The sequence below is a fragment of the Talpa europaea genome, assembly GCF_964194135.1.
Source record: "Talpa europaea genome assembly, chromosome: 5".
Lineage (NCBI taxonomy): Eukaryota > Metazoa > Chordata > Mammalia > Eulipotyphla > Talpidae > Talpa > Talpa europaea.
The window spans coordinates 103,561,413-103,588,006 of NC_140071.1; the positions used below are offsets into that span (position 1 = coordinate 103,561,413).

The window sequence follows — 26,594 nt, forward strand, 5'->3', positions numbered from 1 at the left end:
GTGAGAGGATTCACCAGAGACAGCGGGGAACAGAACAGGCAGACTGACTGAAATACACTGCTGAGGGGAGCAGCGGTTGAGTCAGGAGAGGTCTGCTGCACCATATGGGTCTACTCCCTAGCTAGGGATCAAACTCTTGCTGCAGTGGCTATGGATAGCTTCATAGGTTGTGTCTTAACCCCTTGCACAAACAATATTTTTAAACAATATTTGCTTCCCCCATACCCCCTCAGGTGTAGTCCCTATAGAATTTCCCTCAACAAGGCACCCGTGCAGCATCACCTCAGTCCCCTGTGCTTCTCCCTCCCATCCTCTGATCGCTCTCCCTCCTCCTCCCCTGCAGTATGTCTCTCATTTATAATTGTCTGTTGTTGCTTTGTTGTGTTTTGTACTGTTATTATATTTTTTCACACTGATGTCTTATTTGGTTCCCCTATATTCCTGCTATAAGTGAAACCATCCAATATTTTTCTTTTTCCTTCTGGCTTATTTCACTGAGCATAATTCCTTCTAGCTTCATCTATGTTGCTGCAAATGGCATGAGTTTATCTTTTTTGATTGCTGAATAATACTGCATTGTGATATATACCCCATCTTCCTGATCCAGTCATCTTAGATGACTTTCAAGACCAACTAAAGTCATAACTTCTTTAGGCTGTATATTCTGATATTTCCTTCCAATAACATCTAATAGTTCTTTAACCTTTCCTTGCTGCTGGGGCCTTGCTGCCCCAGCCAGATAAGACACTGGCAAGCAGTTAAGAAAAAGGGCTTCACACTGGAGCCGAAGCTCAAAGAGCCTCACACCGTAGGGCTGAAGAAAAAGGGCCTCACACCGTGGGGCTGAAGATTAAACATCCCTTTGTTTTTTGTTCTTTGTCATAATAGAAAAAGCTTCTCGGAATATACATTGGGCAATAAATTATACGTCTAAGAATATTGTAAGTACATGGCACGGAGAATTACTTGCTTAAAAATTAAACACTAAATAATTTGGCCCACTTGACAATGGGAAATAATTATTGTGCAAGGGCATGCCTGATAAGCAACCCAGAGCTGGCTGCAATTTTCCTTATATGGAAGTTCCGTAAAGAAGCCTTGTAATGATTCATAAGGTTGATTACGCTAGGAGTTTCTAGGTAGAAAAAAGTTCTAATAATTGATTACTGGGAAGCAACGGGTCTCTAGTTGCAGGCCATATAGATAGAGGAGTCTCCTGATACTGTAGCCTTGGGAGATAGGGATGTACCAAGGACTATTAGCTGTCTTAGGTAGTTGTTTAGGCTGAAATAACACGTATAAGTTTTAATTATCTATTAACTTTAAAGGTCACCTCTCTTCTCAAAACACGTAGGCACCAAATGTCTATGGGAAAGGAATGTACTGATTATTTCTGTTTTCCTTCTATGCATACGATGATGTAATCCCACCACTTGCCTTAATGTATAAATAAAGACCCGCTGAGACCCTCAGCAGGAAATACTTACACCAAATAGAGTGTCTGTGTCTGCCTCACTCCCCTTCCCCTCAGCCCTCAAGTTTGGCCGACACTGACACCGACACCGTCTCATCCTTTCAGGGACACCTGACCCGACATTTTGCCGGAGCTGGTCTTCGGCATTTCCTATGTTAGGACTTTTAAAATTTTCTCCATTGTGTGAAAACCATCTTTTCTGCCAGATATATCACCATTCACCTCTGTGATTCTTATAATATCTAATATAGTTATTTATATATTTTAAGTATTGATAAAGTATTACAGGAGGAATTAAATTGAGTTATTTTAAATTTCAATAAGGTTTTAGAAGTTATTAAAAACAACCTGAATTTTTAATAAGCTGTCTGCAAATGTAACATGGACTTATATTTATTTTTGGTATAAAGAAATAACAGACTTTAGGAGCAAAAAGGAACCATTGGAAGGTTTTAAAGAGGGCAAAATTAGAGATTTGATGGAAAAGAGGTAAGATTATAGGCATGAACTTAGTGTGAGGCTATTCCATTCAGCCAGGTAGTGAATTTTAGTATCTAAATTAGGTCCTAGGAGTAAAGATATAAAAAGTAGATAGGGGGTATCCCTGGTGCCCTAGGTGCTAAGTCTCAGTACTATCACCTCTAAGGCTGGAGTTGGATCCCCTGTCAGGAGTTAACCAATGTGGCAGAGCAAACCTCTCCTGTCTCATCCACTGCTCTTCTTAGCAGTGTATTAAAATACACTGTAAATACCCCTGTTCTGCTTCTCAATCTGTCTCTGGTGAATCCACTGACCTATATCCCAGTTGTTCTATGCAAAAATAAACTTTTTTTTAAAAAAAATAGCTATTTAGGAGATGGTATTGTAGAACTTATTGTCTAGTTAAGTATGAGGAAGAGTTACAGTGATTCCCTGGTGTTCTGGGACGGCTCAGCGGATGAGGACTATTTTCACCTGTAAAATTTACATGATCTGTATTAATAAGTGAGCTATATGCAATTGAATATATAATTTAAACCTATTCAAATTTAAGACCTCTAAAATTACCCTGTGAAAGTAATAAAGATATCACTATTAGCCAAAAATATATTTGAATAAAAAATATACCTGAATAAAACCTCCATGTGTGCTTGGCTCACATTTTTATCAAGTCCTAAAGCTTTAATAACCTGGCTAGTCTGCCTTCCTGCCTGCCCGCCTCTCTCCTTCCCTAACTTCCTTTCAGCTTTTTTATTAAACATGTTACAAAAGTGGTTTAGTAATAAAACAAACCAAAACCCATGTCCTCATCAGATGTCTCAAATTTTTTATTTGCTTCATTATTCTTCTCTATGGGGGGGAACAGCAGTGGGGGAAGGGGGAGGACCTCCTGCTGGTGCAGGTCTACCATTCCCTACTCTACAGACAAGATTCCTGATGTCCATGTCTGTCATGACCATGGTGTTTGCAAACAAGCCAGGCCAGAAAGGTTCAACATTTATAAAACTGTCTGTTTTAATGAAGGCATTGGTGTTATCTTTCCTGACACCTCATCTGCACACAGAATGAGGGCTAAGTAATCCAGGCAGGCTTGTAGATGGAGGCCATAATATGGGTGACTGCTGGGCAGGTGCTGGAGTAATAAGGGTCCCACCCCAATGTGGCCTTACTGTAATGGCTTTAGGTTAGTGTCAGAAGGAATAGGCACCTTAGTGGCAGCTGAAGAAAGGACTAGATTTTCTCCACTTGATATTGAATATTTTGGGAGTGACTAATTATGTGTCAGGCACTGTGTTAGACACTTTATTTTTTTAAAAGATGTATTTGTGCATATAAGAGCTGGGGTATAGGCCAGAGGTGCCAGGGGGTGAGAGAATTCATCAGAAATAGAGTGGGGAGCAAAACAGGCAGATCTACTGAAATACACTGCCAAGGGCAGCAGCAGCTGAGACAGGAGAGGTCTGCTGCAGGATTGCTCCCTGGCCAACGGGATTGAACTTGTCCTGAAGTGACTGGCAGTAGCTTCATAGTGCTGTCTTTAACCCCTGTGCCACCAAGGAGACCCCTGTGTTAGGTATTTTAAATACATCATCTTACCTAACTCTTACATAAGTTTATGAGAAGGGTACCACTATCTGATGCTTTAGGATAAATGTGTTGAAGCATATAAAATATGTGGTCTCAGATTCATATTGCTAGTATTGAACTTTCATTTCCTCAAATGATCTTGTGTTGTCTTACATCCAAATTGTTGACGTTATATTCTCTACTTGGACCATCTACATCCTTTTACTTTTTGCCTGACTTCTCTTTCAGTCTGCTCAGGAGGCTTTGTAATAGTGTGAATAATGTCTTAGACTCATTCTCAGCATAGACATTACTTTCTCAGCATAGTCAAAGCTTCCTCAAGGAAGCTTCCTTGACACTGTCTGCCTGCTGCCCCCTGACATCTGTGCCCTTATGGCATGTTGTATTTTGTTACCATGAAAATACACATTATTACCTAATACACTGTAAACCTGTCTTGATCAAAGGCTCTTGCCTATTATGTTCCCTTGCCATTAGCTATTTTTTGAAAGAAAGAATACATGAATGAAGGACCATTTGAATTAAGGGCCAGGTAAACAGCATTAGCCTTACAAACCACATACACATATTTACCATAGTGACAACTTTTGGTATCTCAAAAAACACTTATTTGAAATAAATTTATGTGATTGTTCCAATTTTAAAGGAAATTATAAGCCATAAAGATAACTGTATTTCCTACTGGTGCTGTTGGACATGACCACAAACTTAGTGGCTTGTAACAATACAAATTTATCATCCTTCCTGTTTGGTGGGTTAGAAGTCTGATACGGTTTCACTGGGATAAAATCAGGGTGTCAGTAGATCTATGTTCCTCCTGGAAGCTCTAGGATTTCCTTGTCTTTTCCAGTTCGTAGGTGCTGACTTGTGTTTCCCTTCTTTCAACTTCAAAGGCAGCAGTGCAGGCAGGATCTTCAAACCTCTCTCATTCATTGACTCTCCTGCTCACCTCTTTCACCTTTAAAGACCCTTAGGGTTGCATTTGACCTGCCTGGATAATCCAGGCTAACGTCCCCATAGGGTGGTCAGCTGATTAAAACCTTAATTCCATTTGCAAACCACATTTCCTCTTGTCATGTAAGATAGTCACAGGTTGTGAGAATTAGGACAGGGCATTTTTGATGGGCTTCTATCCTGCTTAGCATAATGACTTACCATTTATATCAGTCTAAAAGAAGATGCTACCCTTTTTCTACATAAAGAAAAATATTAATTGATGGGAAAATAAGTGAGTTTATATGTTTCAGTCATGTTCTGGGTACTTTACATTTATAATTCATTTTATTCCTATGAAGTAAGTACTACATTCATGTTCATCTTTTAGATGAAACTGGAGAGGTTACATAATTTAACCAAAGTCCCAGGCAGTCTGGCTCCAAAGCCTTTGCTCTGTGTTCAGTAGGAAGATGGAAGATGGGGTAGAAATGTCTCTTAAGATGTACCTTTATAGTGTAAAATATTGTGTTCTTTTAGATACTGTAAGTTATTAGAATATAAAATATATTTATAAGTATAATGTTGCCAAGTTAGTTGGGAAATAAGCAATTATTTTGGGCCAGAAAACTTACTTGAAATTCTTGAAATTTACTTGAAATTGAAAGAATTCCTATGATTGTCTTGCAAGAATAAATTAGCTATTTTAAAGATGATTGGATGTTCTCCACCACAGATTTATGCCTTTTGCTTGTTACTTGGGAAACTAGAGTCAGTATTGTGCTTATGTATGATGTAAAAATTCGGAATAGAAGAGTTAGAGTAAGAAAAATTGCATTTTCTTACCTATTTTCCTGACTGAGTCTGTATATGTCTTCTTTGGTGTTTCCTCATATCCTTTTTTTTAAAGATTATTTATTTATTTATGCATACAGGCACTGAGGTGTAGGGCAAATGTGAAGGAGTTGGGGGCAGTGAGAGGAATCACCAGAGACAGAGTAGGGAGCAGAATAGGTGTATCTATTGAAATACACTGCTGAAGGGAGCAGTGGGCAAGACAGGAGAGATCTGCTGTGCCATGTGGGTCATCTCCCTGGCCAGGGATCAACTCTTGCTGCAGGGGCTGGTGATAGCTTGATAGCGCTGAGACTTTAACCCCTGTGCCTCCAAGAAGGCCCCCTTCCTCTTACCCTCTTTTAGATACTAATTGATATTTATGAACCCCTCTCTGCATAGAGAAAATATTTGGTACAAAATAAATTATAAGCAATATGAAGAAAATGTAAAGTTATTTGCCAATGTATATAAAATTATAGGCAAAGATAAAAGTTTATTAAGCAGGGACCTTAATTGAGTTAGTCTTAAAGATTTCTGGGTTTTTACAAAGATTGACAGGAAGGAAAAGGAAATTTATGCTGAGAAAAGAGACAGATAATAAAGATTTTGAAACAGGAATTAGCAAATCATATAAAGGAAACAGAAAGCAGACATATTTGACTAGAGCAGAGGCCTCCTCTTGAAAATAGATTAGAAGGTTAAAGTGGTGAGGGACTTCTGGACTTAAGTGGTTGAAGGGTGCATATTGCTGTTTGAGAGAGTTCCTGGGAAATTTGTTTATTATTGTTTCTCTAGAGAAATACCATGAAATTGGAGCAGTTATTTTTCAAATAAATTTTTGGAAATAGGCTGTTGGTAACTTAGAACTGCCCAAAAAGTAGTGGGGAAAAGGACCACTGCATGATGGTCAAATGACTGACATGTAATATCCCAAATAGCAGTTCTATGAAAAGCCACTGCAGGTGCAGGTTTATTTAAAAACAGACCACAATACAGGTGCAATTCTCCTTATAAACATTTAACCACACAGCACTACCCTAAAATCTATGTGGAAAGCCGTTGGAAATGAGAATCAGGTTTTTTTTTTTTTGGTCTTAATTTTCTTTGAATTTTTAAAAAGAATTTGAGATGAAGTTTTTTCCTCATGTTTTGAGTTCTTTTGAAATTTAGTTTTTGCCTGCTGATACCTGTACATACATTTTATGTATGTTATGTGGCTAGATGCAGATAAATATTTGAAGAAATCCTATATACAAGAACCAAGATTTTTAGTGTCCAAAAATATTAGAAGAAATTTCTCCATATAAATGTGAAAAATATATTAATGGCTTTTGGTTTTGTGGGAGGGGAAATGGAGCAAATTAGGAGACCTATGCTCCACCTTTTACTTTAGGATGACTAAGATTGATTTTAAAATTCAAAGTAGATTCTAAAATTGTACAATTCAAATGGGGAAAAAAAGTTACTCTTATAAAGAATTGCATGGCGTCATCTACTGTGGTTCTCTCCTTTACTCTGCTGCAGGTCCGGGCCCCTCCTCCCTGCCACTTGTCTGTCCTGTGAAGCCCAAGTTCTTGTCCATCTTGGGTCTTGTACTTAGGTTTCCTTTCTTCTTGGAACAGTGTTTGTCTGACTCTGTGGTTGGCAAAATAATGTCCCTTCTCCCCAAATGTGCATGCCCTGTTCCCTAAAATTTAGGACTATATTACCCACTTACATAGCAAAAGAGTTCAGTATTGAATGCTGCCCGGGAGCACCAAGCAGCCCATGAATGCCTTCCCCAGTTTGGTCATTGATGCCTATATTTGCCAAAGTCAAAAAGATTCCTATTTTTCAGTCACCTTAATAGAAAATTCCCTTTAGTTACCAGTTTCATTCAAACTCCTACCAAGAAATTATCCTTGCTGCTCTGCATGGTGTGCCTCCAATTTCCGTCCTGTTCACTAAATATTTGTCCTTACTTTGGAATGGCTCAAGTTAATGTTTCAAAGCCAAATTGCTGCAGGTGAGAGTCCGTCATTGGCCACCCTGTGGCATTGACCATGAATGTTACAGGGGCAGCATCATAGCCCTGGAGTCTTTGTAATGTCCTCCTGAGGGGGTAGGACTTGGGGCTTTTCCTTCTGGGCCCTACAGAGATGAGAAATCAATGATAAAATTTCTTCTGCACCATAATTCTCTATATGGTAGCTTCTTTTTTTTTTTTTTTAGAAGTGGGGTACAGGCCAGAGTCATAGGGGGTGAGAAGATTCACCAGAGAGAGTGGGGAGCAGAACAGGCAGGTTGACTGAAATACAGTCTTAGGGGAGCAGTGGGTGAGACAGGAGAGGTCTACTGCGCCATATGGGTAGCTTCCTGGCCGGTTATCGAACTCGTGCTGCAGTGGCAGCGGATAGCTTCATAGTGCTGCGTCTTAACCCCTTGCACCACCAGGGAGACTCCTATGGTGACTTCTTATCAAAGACTAGAAATGGAAGATTGTACTTAGTACTAAGCATTTACTTAAGCTGTAATCAATGGAAGGTTTCTCTAACTTCTCTTGGAGGTCATTTTTGTTGTTACCCTCTCTTGGAAGCTTTCCTCCAGTGTTCATAGGCTATTCACTTAGTTTATTTTTCTAGTTTGATTCGAGTTACTTTTGTATTATCTATTATCTCAAAGGTATAGCAAGTAGAGCTATAGTATATATGGAGGAGATTTAAAGACTGTGTTCCTGATGACACTAACACTTTAGGAGCTATATTTTTGGAACTGACTTGAGCAATGCTTTCATTTCCAAAACCTGTTTTTTGTATAAGATACAGGAACAAATAGGAACAAGGCAGTGTACATGAACTGCAGAACTTAATCCATTAAAAAGAAAATCAAGACTTTTGCTACATCTTGAATTTAAAGTCAAGTAGGCTATTGAAAAATATTATCCCTTTTAATTGTTTAAGTGGCAAAATTTTAGGAGATCAAGGATCCTTTCATATTATGGAAGACTTTCAAGGAGAGAAATCACATGATATTAAAGGTAGAGACTAAAAAGAGATTGAATTCTTATGATAAGTATTCATACTATCTTTATGGGCAAAATGGAGAATTACAGTCTGTGATAGTGTGGTACTCTGTAATTTAACTTGAATTTATAATTCATCATCTGTGATGCTACATCATGGTCACCATCAAAAGTCCGGTTTCTATCCTTCACCATACGGTTGATCCCTTTTTCCATGTTACCTAATCCCTAACCCCCTTCCCTTTGGTAACCTTCAATCTGTTCTGTGCACCTAAAAGTTTGTTGCATATACTGCTGTTGCTAACTATAGTGTTTATTAATAGTGTAGAGGTAGGACTTCAGATGTTGTACAAGTCTTTTTAGCACTATACAGTTGTACATATGTTATTTTTTATTGTATTGTACCTTTTTACTGAGGTAATGTTGGTTTATAAAAATATATATAATTTAGGGGTGTAGGGTTACACCTCTTCAGATGTTATGTTACCATAGCACACCCACCACCAAAGCATCCACAATCCTCTCCCATAGTCCATTGGGCCTCCTTCCCCCTCTACTCTTTACCTCCCCCACCTCTGGTACTCTCAAATTGTACATGATTCTTAATGACTTAAATGAGAATTCTAATAGCATGCATATCAAGTTTGTAGATGCTGTAAAACTGAGAGAAATAACTAATATACTTGGTTTCAGAATCTGGGCTAAAAAAAATCTATTAGGCTGTAATATTTTTGCTGAATTTAGCAAGATAAAACGTAGGCACCAATATTAAATCTTACAGTCAAATCCCAGTTATTTAGGTATTAGATGTGAGGAAATTATTAATTTATAGACAGCTATTTTTAAAAGAAAATTTTAGTTGATTGTATACCTAATACAATATGATAGTATTACATAGCTGCCAAAAAAAGATAATATTATCTTAAGTGATATTTATTAAAAAATATTACTGTTCTGCTGCGTTTTGAATTGGTCAGATAACACTTGGACTATTGTAAACATATCTAGATGCTATATTTAACAAGCAAAATTGACAATATGAATCCTATTTTTAAAAAAGGCGAATATTGTGAGAGGACTTAAAATTTAGAGATAGTTTTCAACTCCTTGTAAAAATGTTCTCCATTCATTCTTTATTCAGTCAATATATTCTAAGCATTCTTGTGCTTGTTTTTTGAAAACAGAAATGAGCAACAAGGCAATGCTATTCATCTTATAACTGAAATTAATATCCTTTTATCAACATTTCCCATTTTCCTCAACCCCCCAGCCTCTGGTAACCACTATTCTAATCCCCATTTTTAGGAGTTCAGTGTTGTTAGTGTTCATAGATCATGCAGTATTTGTCTTTTTTTGACTCTCACAAAATTATTTCATGTACCATAAGGACCTCAGGGTCAATCCATGTTGTCATAAATAGCAGGATTTTTGTCATGTTCATGACTGGATAATATTCCATTTTATGTATATTATATTTTGCTCACTCATCTGTCAGTAGATGCTTAGGTTGTTGCACATTTTGGCTATTGTAAATAATGCTTCCATGAGCACGGGAGTGCAGCTATTTTAGATGATTTCCTTTCCTTTGGATATATACCCAGAGTGGGAATACTGGGAGATACGACAGTTCTGTTTTTAAATTTTTGAACCTCTATAATGTTTTCCCTGGTGGCTCTACCTTTCCCTCACATCCTACACAGCATTTGTTATTTTCTGCCTCTTTGTTTATAGCCATTCTAATAGGTGTGAAGTGTTATCTCATTGTGGTTTTGATTTACATTTTGCTGATGATTAGTGATTTTGAGCAGCATTTAATGTACTTTTTAGCCATTTGTATATCTTTGGAGAAATGTTTTTTTAAATCCTCTGCCCATTCGAGGATATGGTGAAAAAGGAACTCTCCTACATTGCTGGTGGGAGTGAAAACTGGTCCAACTTCCAGGTGTCTGGAGGTTCCTCAGTCCACTGAAAATGGAGCTACCATATGACTCTGCAATTCCACTCCTAGGGGTCTACCCAAAGGACACAAAAACATTGATTCAAAAGAACACCTGTACCCCTATGTTTATTGCAGCACTATTTACAATAGGTAAAACCTGGAAACAATCCAAATACCCAAAAATAGATGACTGGATCAAGAAGATGTGGCATATATATACAATGGAATATTATTCAGCAATCAAAAAAGATAAACTCATGCATTCACAGCAACGTGGATGGAACTAGAAGGAATTATGCTCAGTGAAATAAGCCAGAAGGAAAAAGAAAAATATCGGATGGTTTCACTTATAGCAGGAATACAGGGGAACCAAATAAGACATCAGTGTAAAAAAATAATAACAGTACAAAACACAACAAAGCAAAAATGGACAATTATAAATCAGAGACATATTGCAGGGGAGGAGGGAGAGGGATCAGAGGGAGGGAGGAGCACAGGGGACTGAGGTGATGGTGCACGGGTGAACTGGTGAAGGAAAATCTATGGGGACTACACCTGAGGGGGTGGGGGGAAGCAAATATTGTTTTAAAATGAACAATGATGTAAAAAAATTAATATAAAAAATAAAAAAATTAAAAATTAAAATAAATAAAATTAGATGAAGTGAAAAAAAATAAATCCTCTGCCCATTTCTAAACCCTTTTTTTTTTTTCTCTTTGGTTGTATGAGTTTCCTGTATATTTTGGATATTAACCTCTTAATACATGATTTGCAAATATTTCCTCCCATCATATAGATTGCATTTTCATTTTATTGATTGTTTCTTTTTCTGTGCAGATTTTAATTAATTAATTTTTTAAAATTTTTGTGTAGAAGGACTGGGATGTAGACCAGAGGTTCGGGGGGTGAAAGGATTCACCAGAGAGAGACAGAGTGGAGAGCAGAACAGGTAGATTTTACTGAAATATACTGCTAAAAGGAGCAGCAGGCGGGACAGGAGAGGACCTGCTGTACCTTATGTGGGTCAGCTCCCTGGATGGGTGGTAGCAGTGATTGTGCTAAGCCTTAACCTCTAGGCCATCAGAGGAGGCCCTGTGCAGATTTTTAGTTTTATATAGCTCTACTTGCTGATTTTTTTTTTTTTGCTTGTGCTTTTGGTGTCATATTAAAATAGTCATTACCAAGACCAATGTTAAGAGCTTTTGTTGGTAGTTCTAACGTAGTTCAGATTTTGTATTTAAGATCTCATACCATTTTGAGATAATTTTTGAATGGTGTCAGAGAGAGGTCCTAGTTCATTCTTTTGGGTATGAATGTTCAGTTTTTTTTCTAATACCTTTTAAAAAACTATCCTTTCCCCATTGAATATTCTTGTTGTCCTTATCAAATATTAGTTAATTATATATGTGTGAGTTTAATTCTTGGCTCTTGATTCTGTTCCATTTAGTCTATGTATCTGTTTTTATGTCCGTACTGGATTACTTTGTTACTATAGATTTGTTGAATATTTTCATTCATATCTTACAAAAATACTAGAACCTGAGCATATATCAATTTCTATATCCCTGCATGCCTGCAACCCAAGGGGAAATGTCAAGCTGTCTCAGGAAAGGCTTCATATTTCATTGCAGTTGCTAACTGAGGTTGGGTTTGCATTTTCTGCAACGTGACAAGAACTGACCAATGTGATCATGATGATGATGAAAATAATCACTAATACTTTTATAGTGGTTATCACGTGTCAAAATCTATTCTGACTTCTTCTTATGTAATAATAGATATTAAGCCTCATACTAACTGTATGCAGTATGTTATTATCCCTACTTTACAGATAGGGTAATTTATATGTAGAGATTATGTGATTGTCCAAGATTTTCCCAATTGTCACACAGCTAGTTAGTGGTGGATTGGGATATTACCCCAAGCAGTTAGAATTCTTTTTCTTAAATATGCTGTATTGCTTCTCACTTTCCCCTTATTGCAAAATGCCCGATCTTTTTAAGTTATTTTCCTGAAACTCTTCCCCTTCACTTTACTTTCGGGAGAACACCCTGTCCTTTCCTCTCCCAAGAGTAAAAGGAGGGAAAAAAATCTCTAGGCACAGACACTACTATTTCCATAATACCAACAGTTACTGTGATGGCACCCCCTTTTTCCTTTCCAAGTACTCTAAAAACTAAAGGAGGGTGCATAGGAGAGGTAGAGTGATGGTTGATGGTACTTAGTTGAACTTTTTTGCTTCCAGTCAAGGCTTGGAATACATGTCTAACTCTCTTTAGAATTTAGGGCACTTAGGCTTTCTTATCTATCAGCTGTGAATCCATGTTGCCAAAGTGGTGACAAATATAAAATCACTGTTGAGGCTATTGTCGTAGTCTAAGAGAGAGGATAGAGGATTGGACTAGGGTGATAATGCAGAGAATCAGTAAAGTTTGGGATGTGTCTTAGAAATAAAACCAACAGGACATGGCAGTCAATTGAATATGGGGAAGAGGAAAAGAAAGGATTTGAAGAGGGTTTTGACTTGAGCAGGCAGGTTTAGATGAGGAAGACTAGAGACAGAAGAGATCTGAATGGAACTATGAGGGTAGTTTGGTAAAGAATACTGTTTTGTCTGTTTTAAGTTTTAGATACCTATTAGACAGCACGAGGAGCTATCAAATAAAAAGGTTGTACATAAGAGTTTGGAGATTAGTGGGCAAGACAAACTACAGAGTTACACATTTGAAAGTCTCAGCATATTCTGTATTCAAAGGAGCAGATAAAATTAATTAGGGAGAGATTATCTTCAAGTTTTCATGTGAAAAATTGAAATTTACAAGTTATTATATTTAAATATATTAAATTGTATATAAATATATAATATTTGAATTACATATTTTATATATAATATATAACTATTATAAATATGCTATATATACTGTAATATGTTCTACAATAATATGAAAACAATATAATACACAGATAGAGATTCATTTTCAAATGTCAAAATGTATATTCTTTACTGCTGAGAAAGAAATCCCATTGAGGTAGAAGGGAAAACAAATAGAGTGTACTATCTGTGTCTCAAGAGAATAAAATCTGTCATGATTTGAGAATCTCAAAATATAATAAACTGTGCTAGAATATAATAAAATTTGTCCAGAGGATGTGAAGCATTGACATATTTCAGACGGATTTTAAATAAATGATGAACTGAAACTACCTGTTGTATAAGAAATTAAAATAAAACTTTAGTGTGAGTAAAAGATGAAACTACTAACTTGAAGGAATACATGTACGCTTATGTTTATAGCAGCACTATTTACAACAGCCAAGCTATGGAAACAACCTAACTGCCCAGAGACAGAAGAGTGGATTAGGAATTTGTAGTACATATACAAAATGGAGTACTACTAAGCTATAAAGAAAATATAAATTCTTGCCATTTGCTACAGCATGAATGGAACTGGAGGGGATTATCTTAAACAAAGTAAGTCAGAAGGGGTCCTCCCTGGTGGCCTAGGGAATCAAGTCTCAGCCCTTGCATCTCGACAGCCTGAGATCGATCCCTGGCCAGGGAGCTACCCACATGGCACAGCAGACCTCTCCTAAATGACCTGCTGCTCCCCTTAGCTGTATTATTTCAGTCAATCCGTCTGTTCTGCTCCCCACTCTGTCTCTGGTGAATCCTCTCACCCCCCCAACCTTTAGTATACACTCACAGTTCTTCTATGCAAAAATAAAATCTAAAAATTAAAAAAATAAAATAAGTTTGTAAAAAAATAAGTCAGAAGGAGAAAGACAAATATTAGATGGTGTCACTTATAATTGGAAAATAGAGAAACAAAACAAAGGGTAGATAAAACCAAACAATCTCAAAATTTAGAAAACTGGTAGCATTACAAGGAGGGTAAACCTCTAAAGCGTGTACAGTATTGTAAAACAATGTTACAATTTTATTTATTACAATAAAACACATTTTTTTAAAAAGATTTATTTATTTATTTAATACAAGCACTGGGTATAGTCAGAAGCGTGGGAGGGCGAGAGAATTCACCAGAGTCAAAGTGGAGAGCAGAACAGGCAGACTGACGAAGTACACTGCTGAGGGGAGCAGGGGGCGGCAGGAGAGGTCTGAGCGTTATGTGGGATCCTCACCCTTTTTTTTTTTAGTTATTTCTTTTAGATGCATAACTTGCATAATAGAAATAGGAAAGTGTGAGACTGAAAAAAAAATAGAAACACCAAATATAGAGCTTTTCTTTAGCTTAGTAATTATGACTCAAATAACCTTTGCTTTTTTTTTTTTTTAAAGATTTATTTATGCATACAAGAGCTGGGGTACAGGCCAGAGGTGTAGGGGTGAGAGGATTCAGCAGAACAGGAGAATCTACTGAAATACACTGCTGAGGGGAGCAGTAGGCAAGTCAGAAGAGGTCTGCTGTGCCATGTGTGGGTAGCTGCCTGGCTGGCCAGGGGGATTGAACTTGTGCTGCAGAGGCTGCAGACAGCTTCATAGGTTGCGTCTTAACCCCTTGCGCCACCAGGGAAGCCCAAATAACTTGTGCTTTTATAAAAATAAACTTTTTGGAGGGAAACTAATTTGTCCCCTGGGATTTATATCATTTACTCTGGGGAGGCAGTCTAGTTGTAAGTTTATTTTCAAAGAAAAAAGTGTCCAGCTAATTTCAAATGATTTTTTTTATTGATAGAATTAATTGGTTATTTAGAATCTACTGTTAAATGAGGCACTCTTAAAGTGGGTGATATTTGTTTTGACATCCTGACCACATGCTAAATGAATATACCTTCAGATATTTCTTTTTCTAATAGATGCAACTTATCATGTGTAACCAGTACATTTTTCTTAATCCAAAGTAGTTTCTAAGTTCTGTAACAGTAAACATTAAAATGAAAGAAATCTGATAGTATATTGATAGATTTTGTGTGTTCTCATGTGTGGCACTTCACTCTTTTTTTTTTTTTAAAGATCTATTTATTTATTTATACAAGCACTGGGTACAGTCAGATGCATGGGAGAGTGAGAGAATTCACCAGAGTCAGAGCAGAGAGCGGAACAGGCAGACTGACAAAGTACACTGCTGAGGGGAGCAGCGGGCGGCAGGAGAGGTCTGCATGCCATGTGGGACCCTCGCTGGCCGCTGGGGATAGAACTGGCACTGCACAGGCTGCTGGCAGCTTTGCAGCTCAGCGCTCAACTGCTGTGCCACCGGGGAGGCCCTGGCACTTCACTCTTGCTAGATATTCAATACATATTGATTAAAAGGGTACAATTTTCTTTTTGTTTTTTTGCTTTTTTATTTTTTTTCTTATTTAGAGGAGTGCAATTTTATGGTTGTCTTTAGCAACTTTTTCAATCTTGTATTTTCTTTGCCTAAGTGTGAGATCTGTTTGCCTATTTATGATCCTGAAGTATTTCTTTAGTACCTCTTAAAATTCTAGGAGACCCTGTAAAAATTAGAGAACTGAGAACCAAAAGTAACATAGATTTGATGCTGTTGTATATAAACGTAACCAACTGTTCTTAGAGGTAAACTTGCTTAAGAGACAGGAAATTCTAGCATGTTGGGGTGGGGGTAGCAGGATGTTCTGCCCAAAAGCTCAGTTCTGTTGTTATTGTTGTTTTTTTTGACACTAATTAATGAAAAAGTTGCAGGAAATACTGCAATGATTCAATTTTCTGTTGCGGCACCACAAATGAAAATCATTTCATGGATTTGCAATTCTGACAGGTGTCACAAGATGAGCAAAGGACAAGGCCTGCCTTAATATCATCATATTAGGGTGAGGGAAAGATACATCTAGTATCCACCTGTTTTTAATTCCAATTCCATGTTAAGCTTATTTATAAGCTTATTCCTAAAGTAAACTTACTACTTAAAGTAATAAGAACATATATATATGTAATACATGATAATTTAAATTCAATAGCTTAGTTAATTAAGAACTAAAAGAAAAAGTTGGCTAAAGATACAATTGGACCTTAAAGGAATTAGTTTTTTGTCCTTCTCTTCCCTTTGTTTGTTCTAGGCACAACAAATGTCAGATACTTGCTTTGAAAACCAGTATGAACACACAGTTAATACATTTAAGACTTCCACCCATTTAAACATTCTTAGTGGACTCCTGCTTTGAAAGTATTATTAGTCTTCTGGTTAATAATACAGAGTTAGTGTTAAATCAAAATTAATTGCATTAAAGCACAACTTTGGGGAAATGCTCATGAAAAATTTATATCTGAGCCATGTATTTCTTTCCAGGGCAACATTTAAATTTCAGATTTAAACCGCAGTTCTGATTGTTTTCAGTTTGTTAGCTGCCTGGACTGTTATTTTAAGAAAGCAGAAGCACCATCATTTGCACACTCCTTATAGACCACACTACCTTAACCCTGACTTTTTAGCTCCAGTTTTTCAAAAGAAGTGAAGTCAAGATGAAGAACCATTTGCTTTTCTGCTGTGTCCTGGCCATTTTTGTTAAAGCTGTTCTTGTGACAGGTATGTGGAATTTTGAAAAAGATCTCAGATAAAAGGAAAAATAGAACAGGAAAAAGAAAAGTCTATTCTTCAGATTTTAACATTTATGTTTGTGCTTTGGTTGACTAGCTAGCTGGCACCTTTTTTCTAACATGCCTTATCTTTATACGGGCAGTGATCTACATACAGACAAGACTTAGTGTAATTATTTTTATTCTTTTTTCTTATTTGCCTATGACAACTTTGAGAATAAGAAAACCAGTATTTCTGGATAAGTATAGCTAAATAAACATATTGAAACTTGAAATTCAGTTATCCTCTTCATATATCTTTTAAATTAACATTCTAGAGGAATGAAATAACAGTTATTATAAGTATAACATAAATATATTGGGATTTGATTTTCTCTTAGTGACTGGTGTTATAGCTAATAACTTTCCCAAATATGAAGCTACAGATTAACTCTAATTCTTTAACTTCTTTAGCAATGTTTAATGTTATATAGGTTGCGTATAACTTGATAGTTGAACTTTGGTTATTTTGTTTATTGATTTTTCAAATAACTGTTGAAAATGGAATCATTCTAAATGTAGAAGTATAACACTTAAAAATTTTCATCTAGGGCCTCCCCGGAGGCGCAGCAGTTGAGCGCTGGGTTGCAAGGCTGCCTGCAGCCTCTGCAGCGCCAGGGTCCCACATGGCGCGCAGACCTCTCCTGCAGCGCCCGCTGCTCCCCTCAGCAGTGTACTTCGGTCCCTCTGCCTGTTCTGCTCCCAGCTCTGGCTCTGGTGAATTCTCTCACTCTCCTGCGCTTCTGACTATACCTGGTGCTTGTATAAATAAATAAATAAATAAATAAATAAATCTTTTAAAAAAAAATTTTTTTTTCATCTAGAAGGGAAAATGAATTGGCAATGATATGATATGGTTAGGTTGTTTCTAACACAGAACTTATTCTTATTTCAGACAGTAATTAAAAGAATTGATGTAATTAAGAGAAATTTAATTAAGAATAGTTATTTTATACATATTTTATTCTAATTTAACATTAAGAGTAATTAACTTGTAATACTATGTAAAATTATGAAGAGTAGTAAAACACGAGCAGTATACACACATCTATAAATATAGGTAAATACATATGTATATGGCCATGTTTATATAACATATAGGTTCTATAACATATATCACATTTATGTAGCTACATATATAATAGCTGTCTTTTATTGAGCACATATGTTCCAGGAATTATGCTAACCACTTTACACATACTATTCCATTTAATTCTTACATTCACCATGTGAGGATAGGTATTATTATTATTGTTTTTAAAGATTTATTTATTTATGCATACAAGAACTGGGGTGCAAGCCAGAGGTACAGGGGGGAAGGGTGAGAGGATTCACCAGAGACAGAGTGGGGGAGCAGAACAGGTGGATCTACTAAAATACACTGCTGAGGGAAGCAGCAGGCTAGACAGGAGAGGTCTGCTGTGCTATGTGGGCCTGGCCAGGGATTGAACTCTGTACTGCAGTGGCTGGTGATAGCTTTGTCTTTAATCCCTGTGCCAGCAGGGAGGCCTTATTATTATTTTTTTTATATATATAGTTCAACCCATTGAGATTTACAGAGGTGAAAAAACTTACCTTAGGTCACCCAGCAAGCATGTGGTAGGTAGAACCCAGCAAATCTTATCATTATAGCTCACATTTTTAACAACTGTTCTAGTCTAGTTGTATAAGAGAATCAACTTTTAGTCAACTCATTATATTTATATCATTCTGTATTATTAAACCTATTTTATTATTTGTTTGAACAGAATTAAATGAAATTTAACAAGCTTTTATTGAGCACTAACTATGACTCAGATATTTTTGGAATGAAGGCACAGTTCGTAATAATGGATTTATTAGGGAAAATACTGCCTGTCAGTGAGAATGTTAGAATCCTGTAAGGTTGGTGAACTGCAGGTATTTGTATATTTCCTGGCAAGTATATTAGGTATATAATGCTTACTATTTTATATATAATAATATATAGTAATGATAATTTCCCCCTAGGTTTCTGGTAAGGAAACCAATCATGTACTATGAATAAAATACAGATATTTCTATGTAAGACTCACTAGTCAAGTTACATATTCAACTCAACCTATATTTTTGGGCAGGAATTATATGCTCCTTTGTGTTTTCCTGAGAAAAACATTTAAGAGGCATGACTATCAGATTAGGGAAGAGTACATCTTTTAAGCTGCCTTATCTTTTTGAAATATTAAATAATTATGTCATTCTTGAACTGAATTCATTATGTTTCTTTCTAATACCAGACTTTTATAAGAAGTTATTAAGAACTCAGGAAAAATAGCATAATAGTGAATTAAAAGTCCTTTAGACAATTATAAATACAATAAAAATGATCTTGAAGTATTTTTGTAATGACTCTTACCATTAAAATTGACAGACTAGTTCATAGTTATTTGTTGATTTTGATATTTTCTTTCTTATAGTTATTCTTTTTCCTGGTCCCTTATTTAAGTTTTCTAGATTCCTTCTATGAGTGAGGCCATCCGTTATTTTTATTTTTCTTTCTGGCTTATTTCGCTGAGCATGACCCCTTCCAGCGCCATCCATGTTGCTGCAAATTGCATGTGTTTGTAGGAAAAAATAAAATAAAATAAAATAAAATAAAATAAAATAAAATAAAATGACAGTAATTTCTTTTGGTAAAAAAAAAAAATTGACAGACTACAATTAAGTCCTCTCTGCTCTGGGATCATCTTTGTAATAATTAGACTTACAGTTATATATATCTGTATTACTTGACCTTTATAACTTGAATTCATGTGCTAAATATTTGGTTTTTTGTCAATTGAGGATGAAAGGATATCTTAAAGATCATTTATTTAAAATTATAGGATTAAAGACATTTAACATTATTAAATTAATTAACATGATTAAATGAAGCTATTATCAGCTCTTCAAATATGTGCTAACTGATTTAAGTAAAGATAGTAAGAAATTTTCTTCACTATTCTTTGTAGTACTTATTAGTCATCCATGCATTCATTTATTGATTTTTTTTCTATATACAGGTATATTATAACTTATACCTTGTAATATTTTTTAAAGTGTTATTTTAAATATAGCACTTATCTTCTTATTTAAATCAGTATGACAGAATTGATACTATGAAAAAGAAGCAAAAATAAGTTTAGAAAATTGTAGTGGAGAATATTTAAAAGTGTTACAAAATGAGATTGCCATAGGAAAAACATGCCTGTTCTTAACTCTAAGGAAAGGGTAAAAAAAGTGTAAATGGAAGTTCAGGAAGGATATGACACTTCAAATTTTGTTTATAAAGGTTAATACTTCTTTTTGTTCACTTTTGAATGAATGAGTTCGGTCTGGAAGAAATTCAGTCTATATTTTTGTTTTCTCTCTCATTTTGGCAGTTGGCACTGATTTTTGCAAGGTTACATCATTCAAAGATGATGTGCCTTTTTATTTTATTTATTTTTTTAATTACTATTTTATTTTATATAATTTTTAGATCATTGTTCATTTTTGCACAATGTATGCATTATCATTTTGGTTATATTCCCCATATAATTGCACCCCCCCTTATTTTGACCCTAGTCGTTCCTCTCTCCTTTCCTTCCCCCACCCCCATAGTGTGTCTCTGGTTTATAGCTGCTTGTTAATTTTGATTTTTACTTTGTATTAATTAGTCTTTTTCCTGGTCCCTTATTTAGGTTTTCTAAATTCCTGCTATGAGTGAGGCCATCCGGTATTTTTCTTTTTCTTTCTGACATTTTGCTGCGCATGATCCCTTCTAGCTCAATCCATGTTGCCTCAAACTGCATGTGTTTATCTTTTTTGATTGCTGAGTAATAGTCCATTGTGTATATGTACCACATCTTCTTGATCCAGTCATCTATTTTTGGGCTTTTGGGTTGTTTCCACAGCTTAGCTATTGTAAATAGTGCTGCTATAAACAGAGGGATGCAGGTGCCCTTTGGAATTAATGTTTCTGTGTCATTTGGGTAAATACCTAGGAGTGGAATTGCTGGATCATATGGAAGCTGTATGTTTAGTAGATCAAGAAATCTCCACACAGCTCTGCATAGTCGTTGGACCAGTGATGTGCCTTTTTAAAAAAGATTTATTTATTTATGCATACAAGAGCTGGGGTACAGGCCAGAGGTATGGGGGTGAGAAGATTCAGCAGAGACAGAGTGGGGAGCAGAACAGGCAGACTGACTGAAATACACTGCTGAGCGGCACAGCGGGCGAGTCAGGAGAGGTCTGCTGTGCCATGTAGGTAGCTCCCTGGCTGGGAATCGAACTCTTGCTGCAGTGGCTGCAGATAGCTTTATAGGTTGCGTCTTAACCCCTAGTGCCACCAAGGAGGCCAAAGATGATGTGCCTTTATTGAAAGCATCAAATGAAAATTAGCATTCTTTCAGCCTACATTCATATAGACTGATCCTATGAAAACAAAGAAAATTCCTTTCAGAGTACGTTGTATTTCCTTCTCTATAATGTGAAATTCCACTGAGCTATTTTCGATTAGGAAAGAGAACAAATGGAGAAAGTAGAAATGGATTCACCATAACAATGTCATTTTTCTCAAGGAAAAAGATAACTCAGTCTATAAAAATACACTTGATTGAATTTTTTTCTTAACATGTTTTATCTTTCAAGCTCAAGATGAAGATGAAAGTATTGTTCTTGCTGACGACAAATGTCAGTGTGTCCAGGTTACTTCCAGGATCATCACTGCAGAAAGTGCTTCTGAAGATATTGTGGAGAGAAACATCAAAATTTTGTATGTGGCATTTCATATTTCCTTTTTCTCATGTTGTAAGCAGATACATATACGCTCTGATATTAGTAATCTTTAAAATGTAATTCCAGTATATTTTTATCCTACTTTTTGATGTGTAGTACATGGAGTTGTATCCGGTTAATGGGCTTGAACCAATTATGTAGAAACTGGGGGCAGGACCAAAGATTTCCAGACAGTCTAAAACCAGTCAGCCAGATCAAATTATAACTGAAGGTTTCTCACCTAGTCATTAATATACTCTGTTTATATAAACAGTTATTTCAGTTTGAATCAGAACTTTCAGTTGCCTTCATCCATTCAAACTCAAATTTAAGATAATACTAAAAACCTTATTTTGGAACATATATGGACTATAGAGTATTTGACATTGTACTCAAATGTTTGCATTCAGGTAAGGTAGACATATCAAGTTTACCAACTTGATTCAATCTTCAATTGTAGGTTGAAGTTCAGATGTTCATTTCATTTCCTACATAGTTCTGAGTTATAAGCTATGAGAGTCTTACTCAATATAAAAAATGCAAATCATGTTTAAGGATTCCTCTAGGATTCAATCAGTAGTAAGACTTTTTTGTGAACCACTCTTACCTCAAGCACTTTTCCCCAGTCAAGGACTTCTTATGAAAGAGAACATAACACTTAATTCTATTTAATCAGTGGGAGATGTATAGTTATGTTTAAGAAATAGTTTCAAGTTATGACTGGCTTACTTAATAGCTGTGTGCTCTTATATGCAAGTTACTTATCCAGTCTAAATTTCAGCTTTCTCATCTTCAAGTAGGGCGGAAATAATATGGATCTCCTAGAGTTGTAAGATCAATTGAGAAAATATATTCCTTTCATATTCCCAGCACATTTTCAAAAAAATTTGATATTTTTATATTTATCCAACCAATGTGCCAGTTATCACAATCTTAAAATGTCTTTTGGTGGTTCCCCTAACGTTTTCTTTTTTTTTTTAAGATTTATTTATTTTTATACAAGAATTGGGGTACAGGCCAGAGATGCAGGGGTGGGTGGTGAGAGGACCCACTAGAGACAGAGCAGGGAACAGAACAGGCAGACAGACCAAAGTACACTGCTGAGGGGAGTAGTGGGAGAGATAGGAGAGTTCTGTCCTGCCATGTGGGTTTCTCCCTGGCTGGCCGGGAATCAAACATGTGCTGCAGTGGCTGTGGATTGCTTCATAGGTTGCGTCTCAACCCCTGTGCCACCAGGGAGGCCCTCCCCTAACATTTTCATTAGGATAAATTAAAAATGCCTTAGCCTAACCTATAATGCTTAACATTGCATTGTCACTTTTTTTTTTCAATTTATGCTTGAAAATCCAGCCACTCTGTAGTGCCTTTATTTTCTCACATTCACAGTGCTTTCTTCCTCTTGTTTTTGCATGTTCTAGCTCCTCTGTCTGAAAAACTCCCTCCAAACTCCCTGAGCCTTGTGAATGCTTCCTTAATTTGAGAGTCTTAGCTTTGACATCCGTTCCTCCAGCAGGTTCTCTTCAACCACTCAGACTCCATACCACATAGTTTCCTGCAAGGAAGAGAGCAATTGGAGAAGCAAGTGATTTGAAGGGATGGCATCCATGGCTTTGGCACCTTATTCATTTTGAAGAGCACCCCATGATTCTTTAACTCTTTTTCTTTTATGATGTGAATCTTAAGAGATAATATTGTTACTGAAATCAGGTAGTTTAGTAACTTCATGTCCTTTGGCAGGTGTATGTTGATGCTTTCTTGATATCATTTCTGAAAGTCCTGTTACCATTGCTCTGTCATTATGGCATTATTCCCAACTACATCACTACTAACCATGTGATGCTGGGCAAGGTACTTAACTAATTCAAGTCTGTTTCCTAAACTCTGAGAGATAATTATGTATGTATACATGCATGTGCCCGTGCACATACACACACACACACACACACACGCATTTCTGAACCTTTATTACTGAAGCCTTTACAGTCTAATAAAGAATAGATGCATTTGGGCCTCCCCAGTGGCGCAGTGGTTGAGCGCTGGGCTGCGAAGCTGCCCGCAGCCTCTGCAGCACCGGTTCGATCCCCAGCGGCCAGCGAGGGTCCCACATGGCACACAGACCTCTCCTGCAGCGCCCACTGCTCCCCTCAGCAGTGTATTTCCTCGGTCTGTCTGTTCTGTTCCCCGCTCTGGCTCTGGTGAATTCTCTCACCGTCCCGTGCTTCTGACTGTACCCAGTGCTTGTATAAATAAAAAATTAAAAAAATTACTCTTAAAAAAAATAGATGCATTCATTTATCAAACACTGAGTGCTACTGAATACCAATGAGCATTGGAGCTGGGGTTACAACAAGTTATATAAAACAGAGTCCATAGTATCAAAGAATTTACTTTATAGTAAGGTACCCAACTGGGTACTTTAAACAATCAAAGGGACAATTACAATATAGTGTTTGTAAATGTTATGACAGGCATAGGCATAGAATGTTACAGGAACTCTAAGGAGGGGCCTCCAGTCTAATCATGATAGGGTGGTGAGTGACAGGAGAGGCAGGAAAAAAGGGCATGTGGTGGAAGTGAATGGTAACTGTTAGCTGGATGAATGGGAGTTAACCTAGTAAAATTGTGTGGGGAGTGACAGGTTTAATAGATGAGGCAGATCATTCCAGGAAAGGGATATAGTGTTGCTGTGAGGATTATATGAGATCATCATGTAACATGTTTAGCATAGTACCAGGCACTGTAATGTTAGAACTGTTATTTTTGTTATTGTTAAGGCTGGTGATGAGAAAAGCAGGGTAAATTTGTGGAATTACAAACAGATGTTTACAATTGGTATGAAGTGTAAAAAGGTGATAGATGAGGTTGGAGAATTAGAGGCATTGCATGCAGTGTCTTTTATGCCTTCTTAAAGCTACCCTATTACCTGGAAGAGCTAGGGACTTCTTTCCAAGGAAGCAAAACTGTTGACAGAGGAGTTGCTGTGAAGTTTATTTTAAATGGGAAATGTTTAAAATATAGCAAATTCCTCATAGAGTGCCAAGTGTTAAATGTCCTAATTAAATAGTAAGTAGTCCTAGCAATATACCTATTCCAAAAGTTACAGTATTTCCTAGTTTAATTATTATTTTTTTTTCAGTGTTCCTCTGAACAGCAGGGAGAATATCTCTGATCCTACCTCACCAGTGAGAACTCAATTTGTGTACCATTTGTCGGACTTGTAAGAGATTTTCCTTCACATTAATATAAATAAGGAAGTTAGTAACCTAAACTTGTTAGTAGAAATGTTTTTTTAAGTATGTTAGCACTCATTTACCAATATAATTTGAATACATTAACTCCTATGTTAATTATTAGGTATCATAAATTTATTAAATTATCAAAGATAAGACTTAGCTATAAATTTTACTAAAGAAATTGCCGTTACTACAGAGAGTGCCAATTTGTCTTAATAGATCAATAATTAGATATCAGATGCTTTGATATGTAGATGATTCTTTGGAAACTATAGAATCCAATATCAAATACTTTCTTTAAAAAAATTATTCCTTTCTTATCACTATAAATAACATTTAATCTTAGTATACAGTTGGGAATAAACCTAACAGAGGAAAAGTCTCTGTATGGTGTAGCAAAACAATGGTATTATTGTGTCATTAATTTTATTGCTTTCTTTCAACTAATTTTCATATATTAAAGGTTGAAAAATTCCACAAACTACTTTTTAAGGTAGGGTAGCTGAGGTCAGATCAGAATTATAAGAACTAACAGATTTTGAATAGACGTGTATAGTTGCTCAAAATCTGAGGGAGCATTATATGGGCATTGTCTAATGTATATCTTTCTTTCTTCAGCTGTAAAAAATGTGATCCTACTGAAGTTGAGCTGGATAATCAGATATTTACTGCCTCTCAAAGCACTATCTGTGAAGAACCCGAGACCTGTTATACTTATGACAGAAACAAGTGCTACACACATAAGGTCCCATTTACCTATGGTGGTAAGACCGTAATGGTGAATGCAGCCTTGACCCCGGAATCCTGCTATTCTGACTAATTTAAGTCATTGCTAACTGCACAACTGCTTATCTTTAAAGGTTCTCCATTTATATCTAAAAAGTTAATGTATTTACTACCAATCAATTTGAAAACATGAATTTTTTGATAATGTGAAACACACTCCCAATAATTACTTCTCAACTGTGTATTTACTTCCTAAGTATTGAAAAATGTCACTTACTCTTGTCTGAATTGGTGTATATCCTTAAGAATACATTTTTTGGCATTTAAAAAAGGATAAGAGGGGGGAATTAAAATTCAAAGAGTAAAAATTAGGAGGCATAGTTGAGGAGAAAATTTAGTTTTTCCCCATCTTTGCCTTAATTTCTCTGTGAACCCACAAAAGAAAGTTCTTTGTTTTTCTTTTTCTTTTTTGGCTTTGCCTTGGAGAGCTAGCGCTTTTGCACATTTAATTCTATTTTTAAAAAGTAGTACTGTGTTGAGAAAATTTATATGCAAACAAAGGCCAATTCTATGTCTTCATTAGAAGAATAATAATTAGAAAACATGTTCTGAAAATATAAAAATAATTTACAAGGGATCACTAATATTTGTGAACTCAGTCAATTAAAAATTACATAATTAAAGGCATAATGAAAAATGTATTTTGACATAATACAGATTTAATACCTGGTGATATAGATTTTTCTTTTTTGGTAAAATTTTTTTTTAATAATCAGGATAGTGAAAAAAAATACCCACTGGAAATCATCTATGTTGTAACTGAATTGAACAAGTATGTATCCCAAAATATGTATTCTCTAGCACAGTTTGAATAATTAAATAGATTCATAAGCATATGCCTGTGTGAAATAATTTATTGGGTAAAAGTTCGCTTGTGTTAACTTTGTTGTATGTTAAAATAGATTGCTAAACAATTTATAAGTATGATGTAATTATGCATGTCCATATTTAAAATAGCTTTGTCATTTAAACTTAAAATGAAATAAAAAGGCAAGGTCCTGCCTGACAAACATAGT

The 26,594-nt window shown here is 36.0% G+C and overlaps 1 protein-coding gene across 1 annotated transcript; it reads left to right on the forward strand.

Moving 5' to 3' along the window:
* Nucleotides 1–16,687: 16,687 nt before the first annotated feature.
* Nucleotides 16,688–25,612, forward strand: JCHAIN (joining chain of multimeric IgA and IgM; the record flags this gene model as incomplete). Its single annotated transcript, XM_084233117.1, has 4 exons — nt 16,688–16,751; nt 21,434–21,557; nt 24,696–24,776; nt 25,411–25,612. The coding sequence occupies 4 exons, from the start codon at nt 16,688–16,690 to the stop codon at nt 25,610–25,612; spliced, it is 471 nt and encodes a 156-aa protein (XP_084089243.1).
* Nucleotides 25,613–26,594: the final 982 nt, after the last annotated feature.